General features: G+C 44.6%; 1 protein-coding gene across 1 annotated transcript in view; it reads right to left on the bottom strand.

Annotated features, from left to right (window-relative positions):
* THBS2 (thrombospondin 2) overlaps positions 1 to 14,120 on the bottom strand; it is a 46,558-nt gene extending 32,438 nt beyond the window's left edge. The window contains exons 1-5 of the mRNA XM_083732203.1: positions 13,730 to 14,120; positions 11,332 to 11,406; positions 9,360 to 9,916; positions 5,463 to 5,547; positions 1,054 to 1,247 (exon numbers count right to left, since the gene is read on the bottom strand). Of these exons, the coding sequence (XP_083588329.1) occupies positions 1,054 to 1,247; positions 5,463 to 5,547; positions 9,360 to 9,916; positions 11,332 to 11,406; positions 13,730 to 13,736 (918 nt within the window). The 5' untranslated portion in view covers positions 13,737 to 14,120. The remainder of the gene's footprint in view (positions 1 to 1,053; positions 1,248 to 5,462; positions 5,548 to 9,359; positions 9,917 to 11,331; positions 11,407 to 13,729) is intronic.
* Between the last annotated feature and the right edge of the window lie 2,040 nt (positions 14,121 to 16,160).

A 16,160-nucleotide genomic window follows, 5' to 3' on the forward strand; every position in this document is an offset into this window, starting at 1 on the left:
AGTTGCTGGAATGCAATAGTTGCACCAGCAAGTGCAACAGTACCCCGCATGTGGTGGAGAGGGCAGTTTTGCCAATGTCACACAGGTATCTAGATGGTGCCAAATCACCTGGCACTAACCTAACCACACCATTTGAGCACGGAGGCAAATCTAGTCCTCTCAATTGTCACCCTATCTCTCCACCCTTTCTCTCCCCGCCCCCCAAACCCTTGGGCCTGTGTGTTCATCCTTTCTCTGGCAAGTGGAACAAAATATCATCCAGCTGTCTCCCACAACAAAGTATTGTCTCAGCAGCATCAAGGCTGTCCTTAATGTGGTTCACACGAATCATTCCATGTGCTGAAAAAACATATGGAAGCCGGTTGCGGAGCCCAGCAGTCTAACTCATCATTTCCATGCTCTATGGATGTCTGCTTGTTCAACAGATGACAGGAGTTCTCCCCGCCTACAGATGTAAGCTGGTAGAGCTCCTTCTCGTGAACAGGGACCCTGCCCAATGAAGCTCCCCCTCTTTGCATGGCTGAGATCTACCTGTGTACATTGGTACCCACATATAACACCTTGCAATGTCTTTCAACTTGTGTGTTGAGCAGCACACAAACACACTCAAAGCCCCAGCAGGCTAACTGGCTGAAGATTACTAACTGATTGTTGGGTGGGGGGAGAATGGAAAGCTGAGGGAGAGAGAATGGAATGGAACATCCTCGAGAAGGGCATGGCTGGATGGCTAGAACCTAGAACACAAGCCACTCCACCCTTTCACAGCACTCAGAATTTTCTACCTAATGTGTCCTCCCATAACATGGGAATCTCCTGAGGTGACATCAGAACTAATACACCATCCCACTATTCTCTGACAATTTTCATACAATATTTTGGTATGTTTCCAACATGTATAAGTGTTCTCTTTATCAACGTCTGGTAGATACCCAAACAAAGGGTTTATTGTAGTGCCAGTGACTTGACTGTTCATTTGTTGTTGCTGATCTTGAGGAGCAATCGCTGCAAATCAATGAGCAGACATCTAGAGCAGGATACACTGGTGATACCTACCACTTTTTCTAACTTTTCTGTTAAGCTGTTGACAACAATACGCAGTCCAGTGAGTTCCGTAAACATAGACCCCAGCTCTTCACAAGAGCGATCACAGAATTCTGCCTTTTTCTCTGTGTTTTCACCAACATACTCTGTCATGACAGAAGGAAGGTGAAGGATCTCGGTGCTCTCGTTGATTGTGTTCACTTCAGCTGGAAGGGAGGAAGTAAAATAAAACCCATTACGTATATGCAACAGCTTTTCCCTGATTACAACTTTTGGCTCAAATTATACATTGGTACTAAAGGTGGATTGTAACTGTATCTCTCTTGGAACAAGTTTGATGCCAAATTATACTCAAGGGTATAACAGAAGGATTGGATGTCGGCCCCTTCCAATTATAGTCATTCCTTTTCACAGTTTAGATTCCAGCTCTCAAAGAGGTCTGCAGGTTTAGAGGCAATGGAAAAGTCTTTTAGGAACACAGGACAGGGCAATTGAACATATGCAATGTTAAATACTATCCACTTAAAAGCTTAAGTATAACTGTTTGACATCTGATGCCCTTTTAAATGTGTTGTGGGAAGGGGGATTATTAGTTTGCTTTTGTTCTTATTTTTATTATGTATTTTGTGGTTTTTATATTGTAATTTTATGTTGTGAACCACCCTGAGATCTATGGATAAAGGGTGGTATACAAATATGATGATGATGATGATGATGTAGTATCACATGTTCCCAGGGTTTCATGATCACTCTGGTACGGGGGCAAGAATGGTTTGAATGCTTGTTGACATTTTAGTCCCAAAGAATTATAAGAACACAGTGCTGATAAGAGGAACATTTTGGCTTGATTAATTGAAAGCAATAGCTATAGATATAAGCAGTGGCAAGAAGCCACAAAAAAGGATGAATTAAGACTGCAACCCTATGGACCTTTAGTTGCGAGTAAGGCCCATTAAACCAAGTGCAACGTAATTCTGAGTAAATGTGCATAGGCTTTTCCTTGCAAGGTTCTTTTTTCAGGGAATGTTATTCTCTCCGAGCACTACTTTCTGGCTTCCAAAATCAAGGAAGTAAAGGTTCAGCATAGCCCTACGCAGCACAATTTATTTTAAATGTGTGTCTGAAGGGAATGAAGAAGCACAAGCAGCATAGCTTTTTCTAAGCAGACTCATTTGCAGCAGATGCTTTTGCAGGCAGCAATATACGTCAGTCAAAGCATACTTGCTGTTGGCACAGTGCTTGTGCCAAAAGAGCATGTACTGACAACATAACCAGACTGTAAACTCAGGGACGCTTCCTCCCCTAGTTGTTATGTTTCTTGGCCAAAACCAGATCACTGAATGGGGAAAGAGTAGCAAGCATTTCCTTTGCACACACGGAGCTGTGTTACTGTCATCCTCTTGGAGTCTCAGCCACATATTTAAAAATAGTGCAAATTCAGATGACATGCATCTCATTGTAGATATGCAAGACGATACTCTGATACCTTTACATCATTATGATTTGGGGCAACTTTCAGTATGACTTATTGCTCATCTTTTATTGTTGAGGTGGTCATTTCCCACATTCTTGGGAGCCACTGCAGAGAGCAGTTGGGGGGCTGAAAGTTTATTCTGCTGCACAAACTAACCCCCTCAGGAGTGGAGAGACCCTACAATAAAATTGGCACAACTCGGCTGTAAATGGAGTGCACATCATCAGGTACAGCATAGTATATACTAAATCACAAGCAGAAATAAAATCAGGGATCAGGAACTTGTGGACCTCCAGCTGTTCCTGGACTTCCAGGTGTTGCTGGACTCCAACTCCCGTCAGCTCCAGGCAACATAGCCAATGATCAGAGATTATGGGAGCTGGAGTCCAACCACATCTGGCAAGCCATCCCTGCTGTGCTATTGGAGCAAGCTGCGCTCCTACCACTCATCAGGTTGAGGGCATTGAATACTTCATAGGCCACAGGCAAGCATGGCCATCTCCATTCTATGATGTCAGGTAGATGCTATGCATATGTACCAAAGAGGACGTCCTACTGAAATTGGTGTGTGGTATATAACTGCTATGTCCCATCAGTGCAAGGATCTCTATTTGTGTAACAGGATTTTCTGCATTCTCCTCCCCCCAGCCTGTCCCATGCTTTCCCCAAATGCTTGCTCCAGAGGGGAACCCCTAGAACAGATTTAGGGGGAAACGGGGGGTGGAAAGCAGGAAACATCCCACTTTCCAAGGAGAAATCTTTGCCCTGACGGAAGGAGAGACTTAGCACTATATTGGCTTCCACCCACTGGGAGCTACTTCTGAGTAAGCATGTAGGCTTGATCTGCGCATCATACCTCACATATTTTCACTAAAACTAAAGTTCCTTAGGTACCCTCAAGAAATACTAAAGCAGCCATATGTTTAGTGGTGGTGAACAGAATACAAACTTATTTACCAAACGGCATTGCATTATAAAGGCCTCGTTTGCAGTAAGGATTACCAGGACCACACAAACGTGTGGTCTCCCAGAGAAGAGCTCATAGCTACCTTGCTGATCCCTGGTCTTTTTTACCCCTGCACTTTGCTGAGCTAAAACAAGGTTTGGCTTAGCATGTTGGGCAAACCCAGGCTCATAGTTTAGCTCTCTCCTTGCGACCCATGAGCTGCAGCTAAGAATAAACCTTGACGATACCTTGGACTTAGTTAGGAGAGAGCTTAACCACAAGTCCTGGTTCAGACAACACAGGATGCCATACCACGGCTTAGTTTATCACAGTGTGGGATGAGGAGCAAAAAAGACCACGAAGGAGCAAAGCAGCTGAGAGCTTCTCTTGAGGAGCCTACCCATCCTTGTGGCCTCAATAAGCCATAGTTTGGCTTACCATGTCATGCAAACCATGCCAAAGCCATTCTATTTTTCAGTATTACAACAAAGGGAGGAGCCCACTCGAGGGTGGCCCTTAAAACTTGCTCATAAATCTGTCACTCTGTTCCTTTGCTTGTACTATCAATTGCACGGTAACAAAAATAATCGAAGAAGGTCATGATCTGACTTGATGTATTAATGTAAATCAGGAATGATTCCAGGACAGCAAATAATATTATAAAGGGCAGAACTGCATATTAGATCTGAAAATAAACAAAGACATAGAAATACAGCTAAAGAATCAACAAAAAACTTTGGACAGGGAAATGATTAATTGCAGCTAATGGAGCTAATCAATCTAAACATGGTGACAACAGTTAAGTAAACATTTTCCAAAAGTTTATAATGAATTGTTTCCAGAGCTAAGAACTTTAAATATCTTGGCTGTAGACCGGAAACTCTAAAAATGCAACACAGCACAATAAAGTAATTTATCATGAAATGCCACTTGTTTGAGTGTCATCTTGACTCAATGAAAAGACGTATTCTTGCCATGAAAATTTATGTAAGTCCCACATGTGACACTTTTGAGATCATTAATTTCAGATTTTGAACTGAATGTTTTTAAGATTACTAAAGTCAGTGCAGTAGCTTTGTTGGCACAAGCTATGGCAGAAGCAATAAGGGCAGACAGCCTGTGGAAGTGAAAGGCAACATCTGGGACCAACCTATTATGGGAGTCTTGTATCTTTCCACTTTCTGGTTTTTTCCCCCTGGCAGTAAACACGATTTACTCTGAAAGTCAAAATGGTTCCAAGTGGAAATGCTACTACTAATGAGCAATTTTATTTATTCATATTGAAATGTAGAACCCGGCCTTTCAATGCAGCTCACCAAATACTTCACATTTGATCACAAATGTTGACGTTCACTTATCTCAGGCTTTGTGTCTTAAGAGAGAGGCAAAAAAGGGGGGAAGCTTTAGCCTTTTTAAAATAAGTAATAAATAACATGTCTGGGGAGATGTTTGGACCTAAAATCCTCTCTTGTATATGTGTGTCAAGGATAAATTATGCTTCTTTAAAGAACAGCATTCACACAAAAGAGTCACCTGGCAATATCATTCTTTATAGTACAAAGGAGATACAAAGCCCTGAACAATTTAGGTCCACTGTACCTTAGAGACAGCCTAAACCAGGCATCCCCAAACTCGGCCCTCCAGATGTTTGGGGACTACAACTCCCATCATTCCTAGCTAACAGGACCAGTGGTCAGGGATGATGGGAATTGTAGTCCCAAAACATCTGGAGGGCTGGGTTTGGGGATGCCTGGCCTAAACCCATCCTAAGCTCCATCACAGAGGTCATCTGTAGACGTGATTGGTTGTTGCCCCAGTTGATGAAGCTCATCTGACAGCAGCATGAAACTGATCCTTTGCAGAACTCTCTGTCAGTACAGATTTTAATTGGTTTCTTCATTCTGCATATTATCAGAAGGAGCCAATAGAAACTGATGGTATGTGTTGCCACTCCCTCAAATTACTGTGAGCAATAAGAATGGCACTTTTTCTTCTTCTTACCGGACTGGCTCCTCAGGCATCCTTTGCTGCGCAAGACATCCTCTATTGATGTTCCAAAAACTAAATGAATATTTTGGAGGAGACCCTGCAAAGAAGACACACACAAAAAAAATGTTTGTATCATTTAAGGTAACAGCAGATCATTAGTCTACTTCCCGCCTCCTTCAGAACTTCTTCAACCTTGACTGAATTTAATCATGCATAAATTGTTTGTTTGTTTTATTCATTTAAATACCATATATTCCACCCTTCTTCAGCAGAGCCCAGGGCTGATCACCACATAATTAAACAGAGAAATGAAGGTGGGGAAAAAAGTCCTGCATAACAACCAATCAAACGCTGTCATCAAAACAGGTCAGATGTCACATTACCCAAAGGCCTGGTAGAAGAAAAAGGATTCTAGCTGGCAATGAAAACCATGGTGCCAGCCACACGTCGTGGGGGGGGGGGGTATTCCAAAGTCAGGGTGCCTTTGCTGAAAAGACCCTCTTGCAAACTATGAGCCTCCCTTAAATATAATTCTGCTAACAGGACTGCCAGAGACAACTTTAAACCTTGCATTTTTTCAGGTAGATGGGTCCAAAGTCAGTTAGAGATTTTTACATCAAGTCTAAAACCATGAATTTGGCCTAGTGTCTAATCAGCAACCAGTGCAAGTGTTTAAGAACAATTGTATCATGAACTCACACAGACACCTCAAAAATCTGGCTGCAGCGTTTTCAACTAGTTTCAGTATTTGGAACATCTTCAAGGGCAGCCCCACATACAGTGAATTACAGGAATCTAAACAGGAGGTTACTAGAGCATGGGTCCCTGTGACCAGGAAATCCCTGTGCAGGAAGAGCCGTAGCTGGTGAAGTAGTCATAGCTGGGAAAACGCACTCTTTGTCACTGTGATCACCTGGAACTCAAGTTTCAGACTTGAATCCAATAGTTCCTTCAGACTTTGCACCTGGTCCTTCAGAGTGAATGCAACACCCTACAGAACAGGCCACCTTCCTAATTCCTGAACCTGGGACCTTTCTGTCTTGTCAGAATTCAGCTTTAGTTTGTTGGCCCTCATCCAACCTAGTGCTGCCTTCAGACACTGGTCAAGCATCTTCACAGCTTCATCGGAGGCCAATGTCAAGGAGAAATCTGTCATCTGCATAGTGATGACACTTTCCCTCAAATCTTCTACTGACTGCTTTGAAAAGTTTCCTATAGATCCCTAATGCTAATAGTAATATCTGAAACCAGAGAAACCACTGAAAACCCCTACCTCCTACTCCCAACTCACAGAGTCAGTTCAGGAGGAGACTATGGTCACAAGCCATTGTGAGATTTGAGGAGCATCAATATGGTTGTACTCCCCTTGTCCTCCCCTTGTCAATCAAGGTGGCCAAAAGCTACTTCACTGCTAAAACAAAGCCTGAAGCATAATGGAATTGGGTCAAGAAAAATGGCTTCCTCCAAGCACGCCTGCAGTTCCTCAGCCTCCACCCTCTCCAGCAACTTGTCCAAAACCAGGATAGTTGCTACTAATTGACAGATGTGTCTTTAGGGTCCAATGAGGCTCTTTGGAAAGGGGATGTATTGGCCAAAGACTCAAATTCCTTATCCATGTTCCCATGTCTCAAACCAGCCAAGACAGTGCTCTAGATGCCTCCAGCAGATTGCATTAACAGTGGTGTCAAGGTCAGACCAAATGTGTGTGACTTTGCCCTCAAAGTGCTTTGCAGCTTTTCAAGGTAGGTTTACAAGGGCTCCAAAAGCTCCACCACCCCGAAAAGCTCTGCTGGACAGTACTCGATGACACAATCCCCCAGAGCATTCAGGATTCCATCAGATTCCACCAGTCTTCAAGCACAGACAATCCGAATAGGTCCTCCATCCCTGCACAGGGGCACAGCGACCACATATCCAAATTGCTAGAATAAATACTATTGTTTGTAGCTAATATGTTGGCTCAGGACAGTAATTTCTCAGCATGGGATAAAATATTCCACCAGCTCTCTTCAGCATTGCCAGAAGTTCTAATTGTCAGTTTCCCCAGCCACTCTGGGCAGCTAACAACACATAAAAAAAATGAAAAACATCAGATACGGGCCTCCTCAATCCTCTTAAGAAGATGACACCTTTGCTCCAGTCAAACCAAAGGCAATAAACGAAGAACAAACCTTGTTTACAACTCATGATTTGCCTGAAGTGAGACAAACCATGAGCCCAGATTTGAATGCAATGCTATGCCAAACTTTGACTTAGTCCTGAGTAACAAGGCAGTGGCAGAACTGGAAGAGTGCAACAGTCATGACTTTTGCTGTGGGAACCCACATGGATTGGCTTAGTGTCACATGCAAACCAAATCCCAGTGTTCAGCAGCCAATGAGCATCAGCCAGTGAGCTTCAGTAAAAGCACTCCAAACCATCCACCTATCCACCTGAACTCTGGTTAATTCAGGTGAGCAGTGGAGGTTGGCATGTTAGGACAAAGTAGCCACTGCCCCACCAGCTTCAGTCTGTCTTCAGCCAGCCCCCACCTGTTTGCTTCCTTCCTTACATCCAGGCCGTGGGATGACACTGTCTGTCAGCCTCCTCCCACTGCCCCTCAGTGTTGGCCTTGGAAAATTTCATCAGGGAAAAGCAAAAGAGAGGAACACAACCAGAATTTGCTGGCTCCATCTGTCATTGGTTCCACCTTGCCATCCCAACGAACACTGGCCCCTACTGCATTAAGTTAATTCTTTAGTCATCAGAAAGTGGAGCTCTTGGCTCATGCTCTGAGGAATCATCCAGTTGAACAAAAAGCAAAGGTAGCATTCTAATAGCCAAAAGATAGAGTGGCCATGGTCAGGTTTATTTTTACCTGACCATGACATTTGCCATTGAGGCCAGAACAAGAAGCCGTGCAGAACAATGGTTTCCTGCCAAAAATAGCAACCCTGTGTCTCCCTCCTCTCCTCACAAGTGCAGCTAACAAAATGTGTGGCTGATATTATTGAGTCATTCCCCCATCCTACCCCAGACATGACAGCCAGTGTGGTGTAGATGTTAGAGCAGCAAATCTTAACAGAAGCTGCCAATGCAATTCTATACATGTCTCCTCAGGAGTGAGCCTCACTGACTTTAATGGAGCTTACTCCCTGGTAAGTGTGTAGAGGACTGAAGCCTATAGGGCCTCCATGCTGCCAATCTACAACTCTTGGTGGACATTCAGAGGTTTGGATATAGCAAGTGGGCCAAAAAGTGTCAGGGTTAAAACACTCCTTCTCCCATCTTGGAGTGGCTTCTGGACAAACAGCTGAAGAGACTTGTTGCATAGTGCTCACCCACCTTTATGGAAAACATCTCCATTTTCACTTCTGTGACCTTGGCACAGAGCGAAGATGAATCAAACAGAGATACCCCTTCCTCACTTGGGGCAAATATTCCTGCATCCCTTTACAATTAGACTAAGTATGTGTGAAGAGTTGTCAGAAAGAGGACAGCACTGTCATTGCACCAGAGTCAAGGGAGAAGCTGGTTCTCCAAAAGTGCCAATTGAATCCCCTCTAATTCCGGCCTACGAGTTTACATTGTTAAGCATACATAAGGCAAACTAAACAGGATCCAGGACCAGCACAAGACATTCTTCTGTCTGAGGCAGAGCAGTCACCATTTCACCAAATTCTTCCCTTGCCCACAGATTTATCCCTCTGCTGCACAAATTTGCCACCCTTCCCATTGCACAGTCCAAGACAAAAGTCTCAGTGGGGCTACTATGTGGGCTGCCTTCTGTCAGGATCTCATTATAAGGCTGCAGTCTTATTCACACCAACCTCGGAGGAAGCCTCGCTCAATTCATTACAACCCCTGAGTAGATATGCACAGGGATTGAACTGCAAATCATTGACCTCACGGGTGTTGTAGGTTACCTACCCGAAAGTGAGTTTCTCTGGCAGATCCTTTTGTCACATACATTCTACTTTTCTCTGCTTTCAGGTTTTCATAGAAAGGCTCCTCCAGGCTCACACTGTCAATGAGGTCGCAACCAACATAGAGACTGTAGTTTTCCCCAGCTACTTGTACTGTGATGTTCTTCCATAGTGAATCGGCTAGGTCCACGTCTTCCAAAAGATACTTCTTCCGGAAGCCATCTACCCAATAGGAAAGTTCGAGTGAATTTTCTCGGCCATTGGAAACAATCTCAAACTGGCGCTGAGCGGTGCCAGGGCCTTCCAGTGCCAAGAGGGTGCCCCTGGCCAGCCTGTCCTGCCTGAAGGTGGCTACAAGAAGGAAGCCCTCGTTTCGCTGGATCAGTTTAATAATCTGCTTTAATTTCTCCGAGTTAACCGGAGGTATGTGATCAAACCGGATGAAGCGGTATGCTGGGAGGCTGGAATTGCTGCCCCGAAATACTTTTGCTCCAATTGTCTTCCTGTTTATGTTGCTTATTTGCAGCAAGTCAAAAGTGGACTCGTCCTCTTGGCCGTCATCTGCAAAGGCAACAACATGAAGGAACATGATTAACAAAGAAATGTAAGGCATGGGGTGATCTCATTCACCCTCACTTTATGAGGCAGGTCACAAATACTCCAATTTTCACAGATGGAGTAAATTTAAGTTAATTTGTCCAAGGATACTCAAGTCTCCCTGATCAAAATCCAACACACTTCCAATGAGCCACACTGACTTAAATGATGAAGAAAATGATCTGAAGCTTAGAGTGGGTGCATGCTCAGGGAACCATCAAACATTATAGAGAAACAGTAGTAGCAGTCCATGCACATGAGTGATCAATCAAACTTGGCAGTCCACCTAACCTGACAATCCTCTTAAGGGACTTGTAGAAGATTCTCTCCTAGCCCGTCTATCTGAGCTTGAACCAGGGACCACATATAGGCAATCTTACAAGTCCTACCATTGAAGCCCCCATCCAATTGAGATGCTTGCAATCTGAAAATGGTGGCTCTTATGTGTCTTTGCCTGTTTCTTCTTCCTAATGGGATGTGAATAATGGCTGTTCATTTGGCACAAAACACTAAATTCAGTGGCTCCATCTACTTGGTACTGCTTCTTGGAAAATGTGTGGAAAATATCCTTCATGAAACAGAATGGCTTAGATCCAGAGATGCCTCACTCAGGTTGAAATATACATTTCTACTTGTGCATGACTGCCCCAACAAATTCTCCTAATTTCTCTGTCTTGCTGCAGACAGAGGCACAATCATGTGCCCCAACTCTCAGGATTGATTTGGGGGGGCAGAGGTGATACAATAGAGTGGGCAAGAGGGGTGCAGGAAACCCTACTGTAGGTGGAAGGGAGCCAGGAAACCCCACTGGCTGTGTAGAATTCTTCTCTGGATCCAGTCCAGCAAAATTTCAAATCAAACTGTCTGCAAATATCCAAAGTGAGAACCTGGATGCCATAGGGATGCCATATATAAGCTGCTCTGAATATTCTTAGGGAATAGTAGGGTATCAATGCAACAAACAATAATAACAAAGCATTTTTTTTTGTAGTTTTTCAGCTTGCTAGCTGAATCCTAATTTCCAACAAGGAGAACCAAAATATAAATACATTTTAGCCAACTAAGTAGTTGGTGCTCTAAAAGGGGGAGGTCTTTACACCACAAATTAATTTGACCAATTGATGCCAAACCTCAATTTGATCTACATACATATCCCTCCACTTTCCTTGATGCATTTATAGTAAGGTATATTATCTACGCAGGCTAGTTTCATATTTCAGGCATGCTGTGGAAAGAAATAATTGAGCAATTATTCTCAAGACCAAGCCAAGTGAGTGAGCAGAAGCCAAGCTCCTTTTAAGCATCAGGCTATGGTTGCCAGAGCTTTAGTCCACTCTGGAAATACTTGGCCTCAATGCTACAGATATTTAAAGACCTACCTTGAGCCTCTGAGGAAATCCACAAAGCTAGCAAGATCGTCAGCCACAACAGCCAGCTCCTGTCCTGCATAATGCCTATGAACAAAGCAAGATGTGCACATTGTTGATACTTTTGTCTGTTTTTAAATTTCCCCATGTCTCCCACAAGCTTACAACAGAAGCAACTATTTTGAAAGCAAATGTTGGTTCTGTCAGGTGCTATTTTATTGTTTATGTCACCTATTTCTACATCGTCCTTCATCAATTAATTGCCATTCTATATTTATGTTTCGCTGTTGTATTTTTTAACTTGCAAACCAGAAAACCTTCACTGTTGTGTGGTGGACAAAGATTAAAAATCAACCCATCATTGGGGCATTTTTTATGAATCCTGGTATACACTGTAAACAGGACATTTATTACTTCTGACAATGCCTATGTGTGAGAACCCAGGTGCTTGATCCTGACTTGATTATGATAACATTAGTGAAAGCACACGCTTTAAATGCACGGGGAGGGGGAGAGGCTCAAGTGTTTAATATCCTTCCTAATAAATTCAAGGAAATATATATGATGCAACCAGAATTGTCTTCAAAAGTTTTCCATGAGACGTCTGGGCTCTCAGATAGTCTACTAGTTATTGCATCTCTTAAATCCACTTTTGGCAAGCCGTAGAGCTACATTCTTGAAAGATAATGGTATTTCCAGCAGCATTTCACATGTAATTTAACTTATATATTAAGCTACAATAGCAAATTCCAGTCTCTCCCTGTCTCAGTCACACTCATTCACACATACATACTCTCTTACTGCTGGAAAGACAGAGACAGCCTGCTTCTCTATACCAATTGTGTCACATCAAGATGAAGTGATGCTGCGTCTCCAATCCAATCTCCAGTTACCTGGGAGTAAACCTCATTGTAGTCGGCAGCATTTACTTCTGAGTAGACACTGTTAGAACTGCAGCCCAAATCTTAGGGAAGTCAGTGGGATTTACTTCTGAGTAAACAAGCACAGGGATGGGCTACACATCTGTCCTGTGTATGAATGGACTCAGGAGAGTAGACCTAGCCCTCTGCTGGATACATTTCTTGATGATTTCTATACATCCAAACTTCTTGAAGAGATGCAAATTTAAATCTCACGACCTGCTCTAGCCAAAATTATAGGTTTGCAGCTGCAATCCAGAGTAAATTCACTAGGTGTCCCATTGAACTAGGTGGAATTTGTTTCTGGGTAAATCTTCCCCATCCACAGCTTGGATCATTATTTGCTGCACTTTTCCAAAGACACAAAAACTGGGTATTTTTGTGCAAGGTGAATATTTCCAGAAGTGGGGTTGTGTACATAATTAATTCCTCTGCTTAATTATGGTTGGATTGTACGGGCTACAAGGATCGCACCATACTGTGAAGTCACCTTATCAACCCATGCCCTTATCAGTGCCATCCCTAGACACAGAAAGTCTACAGTGATGCTATATAGAGTGACAATGGCCAGTTTCCCCTTAGGAAGCTCTGCTGTCCTGCTTAAACTCCAGTGAAAAGAACGAGTTCCCATCACTCTCACAGGGGTTTGTACATGAGAACGTCCTCCTGACAGAGCCCCAAAGGAGTTCCTGCATCTTAGCCTTGAACATCTTTTCTGGAAGCTATCTAGGGTTGTACCATACAATGCACTAGATATTGATCAGACAATACATTGGCCCCTGTCTTGTCAAGCTGCTGTGAGCATTTGCTTTTTGTGTGTGTTCCCAGCTGCCATTCCTGACAACGGGGCTTGTACAAGAAAACTTCCCAGTGGTGGGTGGTGCCCTTTCTTCATCCTAAAGATCTACACCCTTTTTGAGCCCAAGTAAAAAAAAGCTTTCTTTACAAGGAAGAATCAGGGAATGAATGGGGAAAAAATCGGAGAAACTGCCCAAGGAAAGGGGTTGAAAAGACAAGAATTGGGTCCAATGCAATTTTAATTGTCCCATTCTATTGAATGGCATTCCCATACGATTTACTCAAAACAGACGCACTGAAATTCACGTTTGAGTTAGGTCCATTCATTTCAATGAGCCTACTCTGAGTAAAATTTAGTTGCAACTACCCGCTGAATTCAACGGCCCTTACTCCCAGGTAAACGGAGTTAGGATTGCAGCCCTAGGCTCCGGTCCTAGGCACCCTTCTAGGTTGGAAAACTGCATACGTAGGATGCTTGCGCTTTGAAATCAACGGGACTTAGGTGCTGCGATCGCGCCCCCTTGATTTGGCTCCAGCCTATTTTCTTTATTATTAAGACGACCCTAGGGAGTAAGTCTCCTTTCAGTCCTTGGAGGTGGTGCTGCCGGGGTCTCCCGGGGGCGTCCCTCTGTTGACCCCCACCCACCCACAATCCGGCTCCAACCTGTCCCCACTGGTCCCAGGGTCGTTACCTGGCATGCAAGTCCCCCGCGATGCTCTTGAGAGCTGCCGCTTCCCAATGCAACTCCAAGCAGGCGGCGAGTTCCCAAAGTCCCGTGGCGAGAGCGCGAAGCCAAGTCAGCTCCCTGCAAGGGCAAGTCCTCGGCCGGGGAGGTGCGCGCAAAAAAACCCGCTTCGCCTCTTAGCCGGGCTGCCTTTCAAAGCGGCGCTCGGCTCGCCTGCTTTATATAGGCTCCTCTCGCATGCGAGGCCTGTCAATCAGCCAGCGGAGGAAACGCTCTTGGAAGGCGTCCCTCCGCGGCAATGACATAATTCCCCATTCCGAGCGGACAATTTGCTCGCTCGCCTACCTGGAAGGCGATCCCACATCCAGCCACATCCTGAACCACAAAAATCCCCCCCTCCTCCCCCCCACCCCAATTTGGCAGCTCTTCGTCTGGGGAAGGGGAGGAGCGAGAGGGATGAGGCATGGTCACACCTCCTCCCCATTCCTAAACACTTGGGAGGAACTTGGGTGTTTGGGGTTTTTTGCCTTTGTTTTCACCCAGCGATTTGATGATCCCGTTGGATTTCCTGGTGGGACAAAACGGCTCCAGATTCTGGATGGTCGCTTGGAGAAGAAGCAAAGGATGAATGCTGAGGAACAGAGAGTTACAAAGTAATAATAATTTTATTATTTATACCCTGCCCATTTGGCTGGGTTTCTCCAGCCACTCTTCACCCAAAGCTGAAGAAGTGCCTTATAGGCCAACTCCCCATCCCTACTTCTTAGTGTAGAAAATTTTATGCATTTATTGCATTTTTAATCCCACCTTTTCCCCTTCAAGTTGCTCCAGGTGGCATATGGTTCTCCTCAATTAACCCTGTGAATGGAGGACAGGCTGAGAAGCAGTGACTGACCTGAGGTCACCCAGTGAGTTTCATGGCTGGGTGGGGATTTGAACCCTAGTCTTCCAGGTCTCATTCCAGCACACTAACCACTGCACTATACTGGCTCTCCACATGGAAGCTACAGCAGCTTGTGCCAACGTAGTGCCCTCAAGATGGGGATAGTGGGATTGTAGTCTAAAAACTCTGGAGGGCACCAGGTTGGCACAGATGGACTGAGCATTCCCAAATCCTTACAGATGGCTGCCCAGCCTTTTTCAGAAGATCTCCAGCAAGGAAGAGCTTTACATTCTTCTGCCACACAGCTGCACACAGGAAGTGGGGGGGGGGGAATCCTCATTTCCTCCAATGGTACAGCACATGACCAAGCACAGCTTCCTTACCCCCCACCCCAGGATGAGAGAGAGTCAGTCTCAGGTTGTTGTTGTTGTTGTTGTTATATTTGTACCCCACACATCTGGCTGGGTTTCACCATTCACTCTGGGCGGCTTTTATCTTTAAAACATAATAAACACATCAGGGCTGCCTTCAGGTGTCTTCTAAAAGTTGTGTAATTCTTTATCTCCTTAACATCTGAAGGGAGGGTGTTCCACAGGGCAGGTGCCACTACCAAGAAGGCCCTCTGTTTGATTCCCTGTAACTTCGCTTCTCACAGTGAGGGAACCAACACAAGACCCTCGGAGGAGGACCTCAGTGTCTGGGTTGAATGATGGAGGTGGAGATGCTCCTTGAGGTATACTGGGCCAAAGCCGTTTAGGGTTTAAAACAGGCATAGGCAAACTCGGCCCTCCAGATGTTTTGGGACTACAACTTCCATCATCCCTAGCTAACAGGACCAGTGGACAGGGATGATGGGAGCTGTAGTCCCAAAACACCTGGAGGGCCGAGTTTGCCTATGCCTGGTTTAAAAGGTCAGCACCAACACTTTGAATTGTGCTCGGAAATGTACTGGGAACCAGTGAAGATCCTTGAGGACCGGTGTTATATGGTCCCAGTGTCTGCTCCCAGTCACCAGTCTAGCTGTCTCATTCTGGATTAGTTGCAGTTTCCAAGTCACCTTCAAAGGTAGCCCCACGTGGAGCGCATTGCAGTTGTCCAAGCAGGAGAAAACCAATGCATGTACCACTCTGACAAGACAGAGTGGTCATCTTTCTAAGTTCTTTCTTTGCATATAGGAAAGACTAAGTTAGGTACTGGACTTGTTCTTGAAGAACAGCTGCCTACCTGAGCCCTGCACTCATCAACTGTACAAAAGTGATGCTGGTGGGTGCAGGATGGGGGAGGAACATCAGACTGATGCTAGACATTACTGTAGGATCCATTGAGTTCATCCTGTTCACACAAGGACCTTCCACTTGTACTGGCTGCCCATCTACTCCTGAGCCAAGTTTAAGGTCCAGGACCATTTTGCTGGATACAGCCCAGTGACTTCTACCTCTCTGTTCTCTGCTTTTGATGCTCGTTTTATGTAGTGTTTGTTAATAATAAAAATGGTTTTTTTAAAAAAAATATAATAATAATAAAGTTCCCAGGATGGATGGGCATTTCCACAGA

The sequence above is a fragment of the Podarcis gaigeae genome (assembly GCF_964106915.1).
Source record: "Podarcis gaigeae genome assembly, chromosome: 3".
In the NCBI taxonomy this organism is placed as follows: Eukaryota; Metazoa; Chordata; class Lepidosauria; order Squamata; family Lacertidae; genus Podarcis; species Podarcis gaigeae.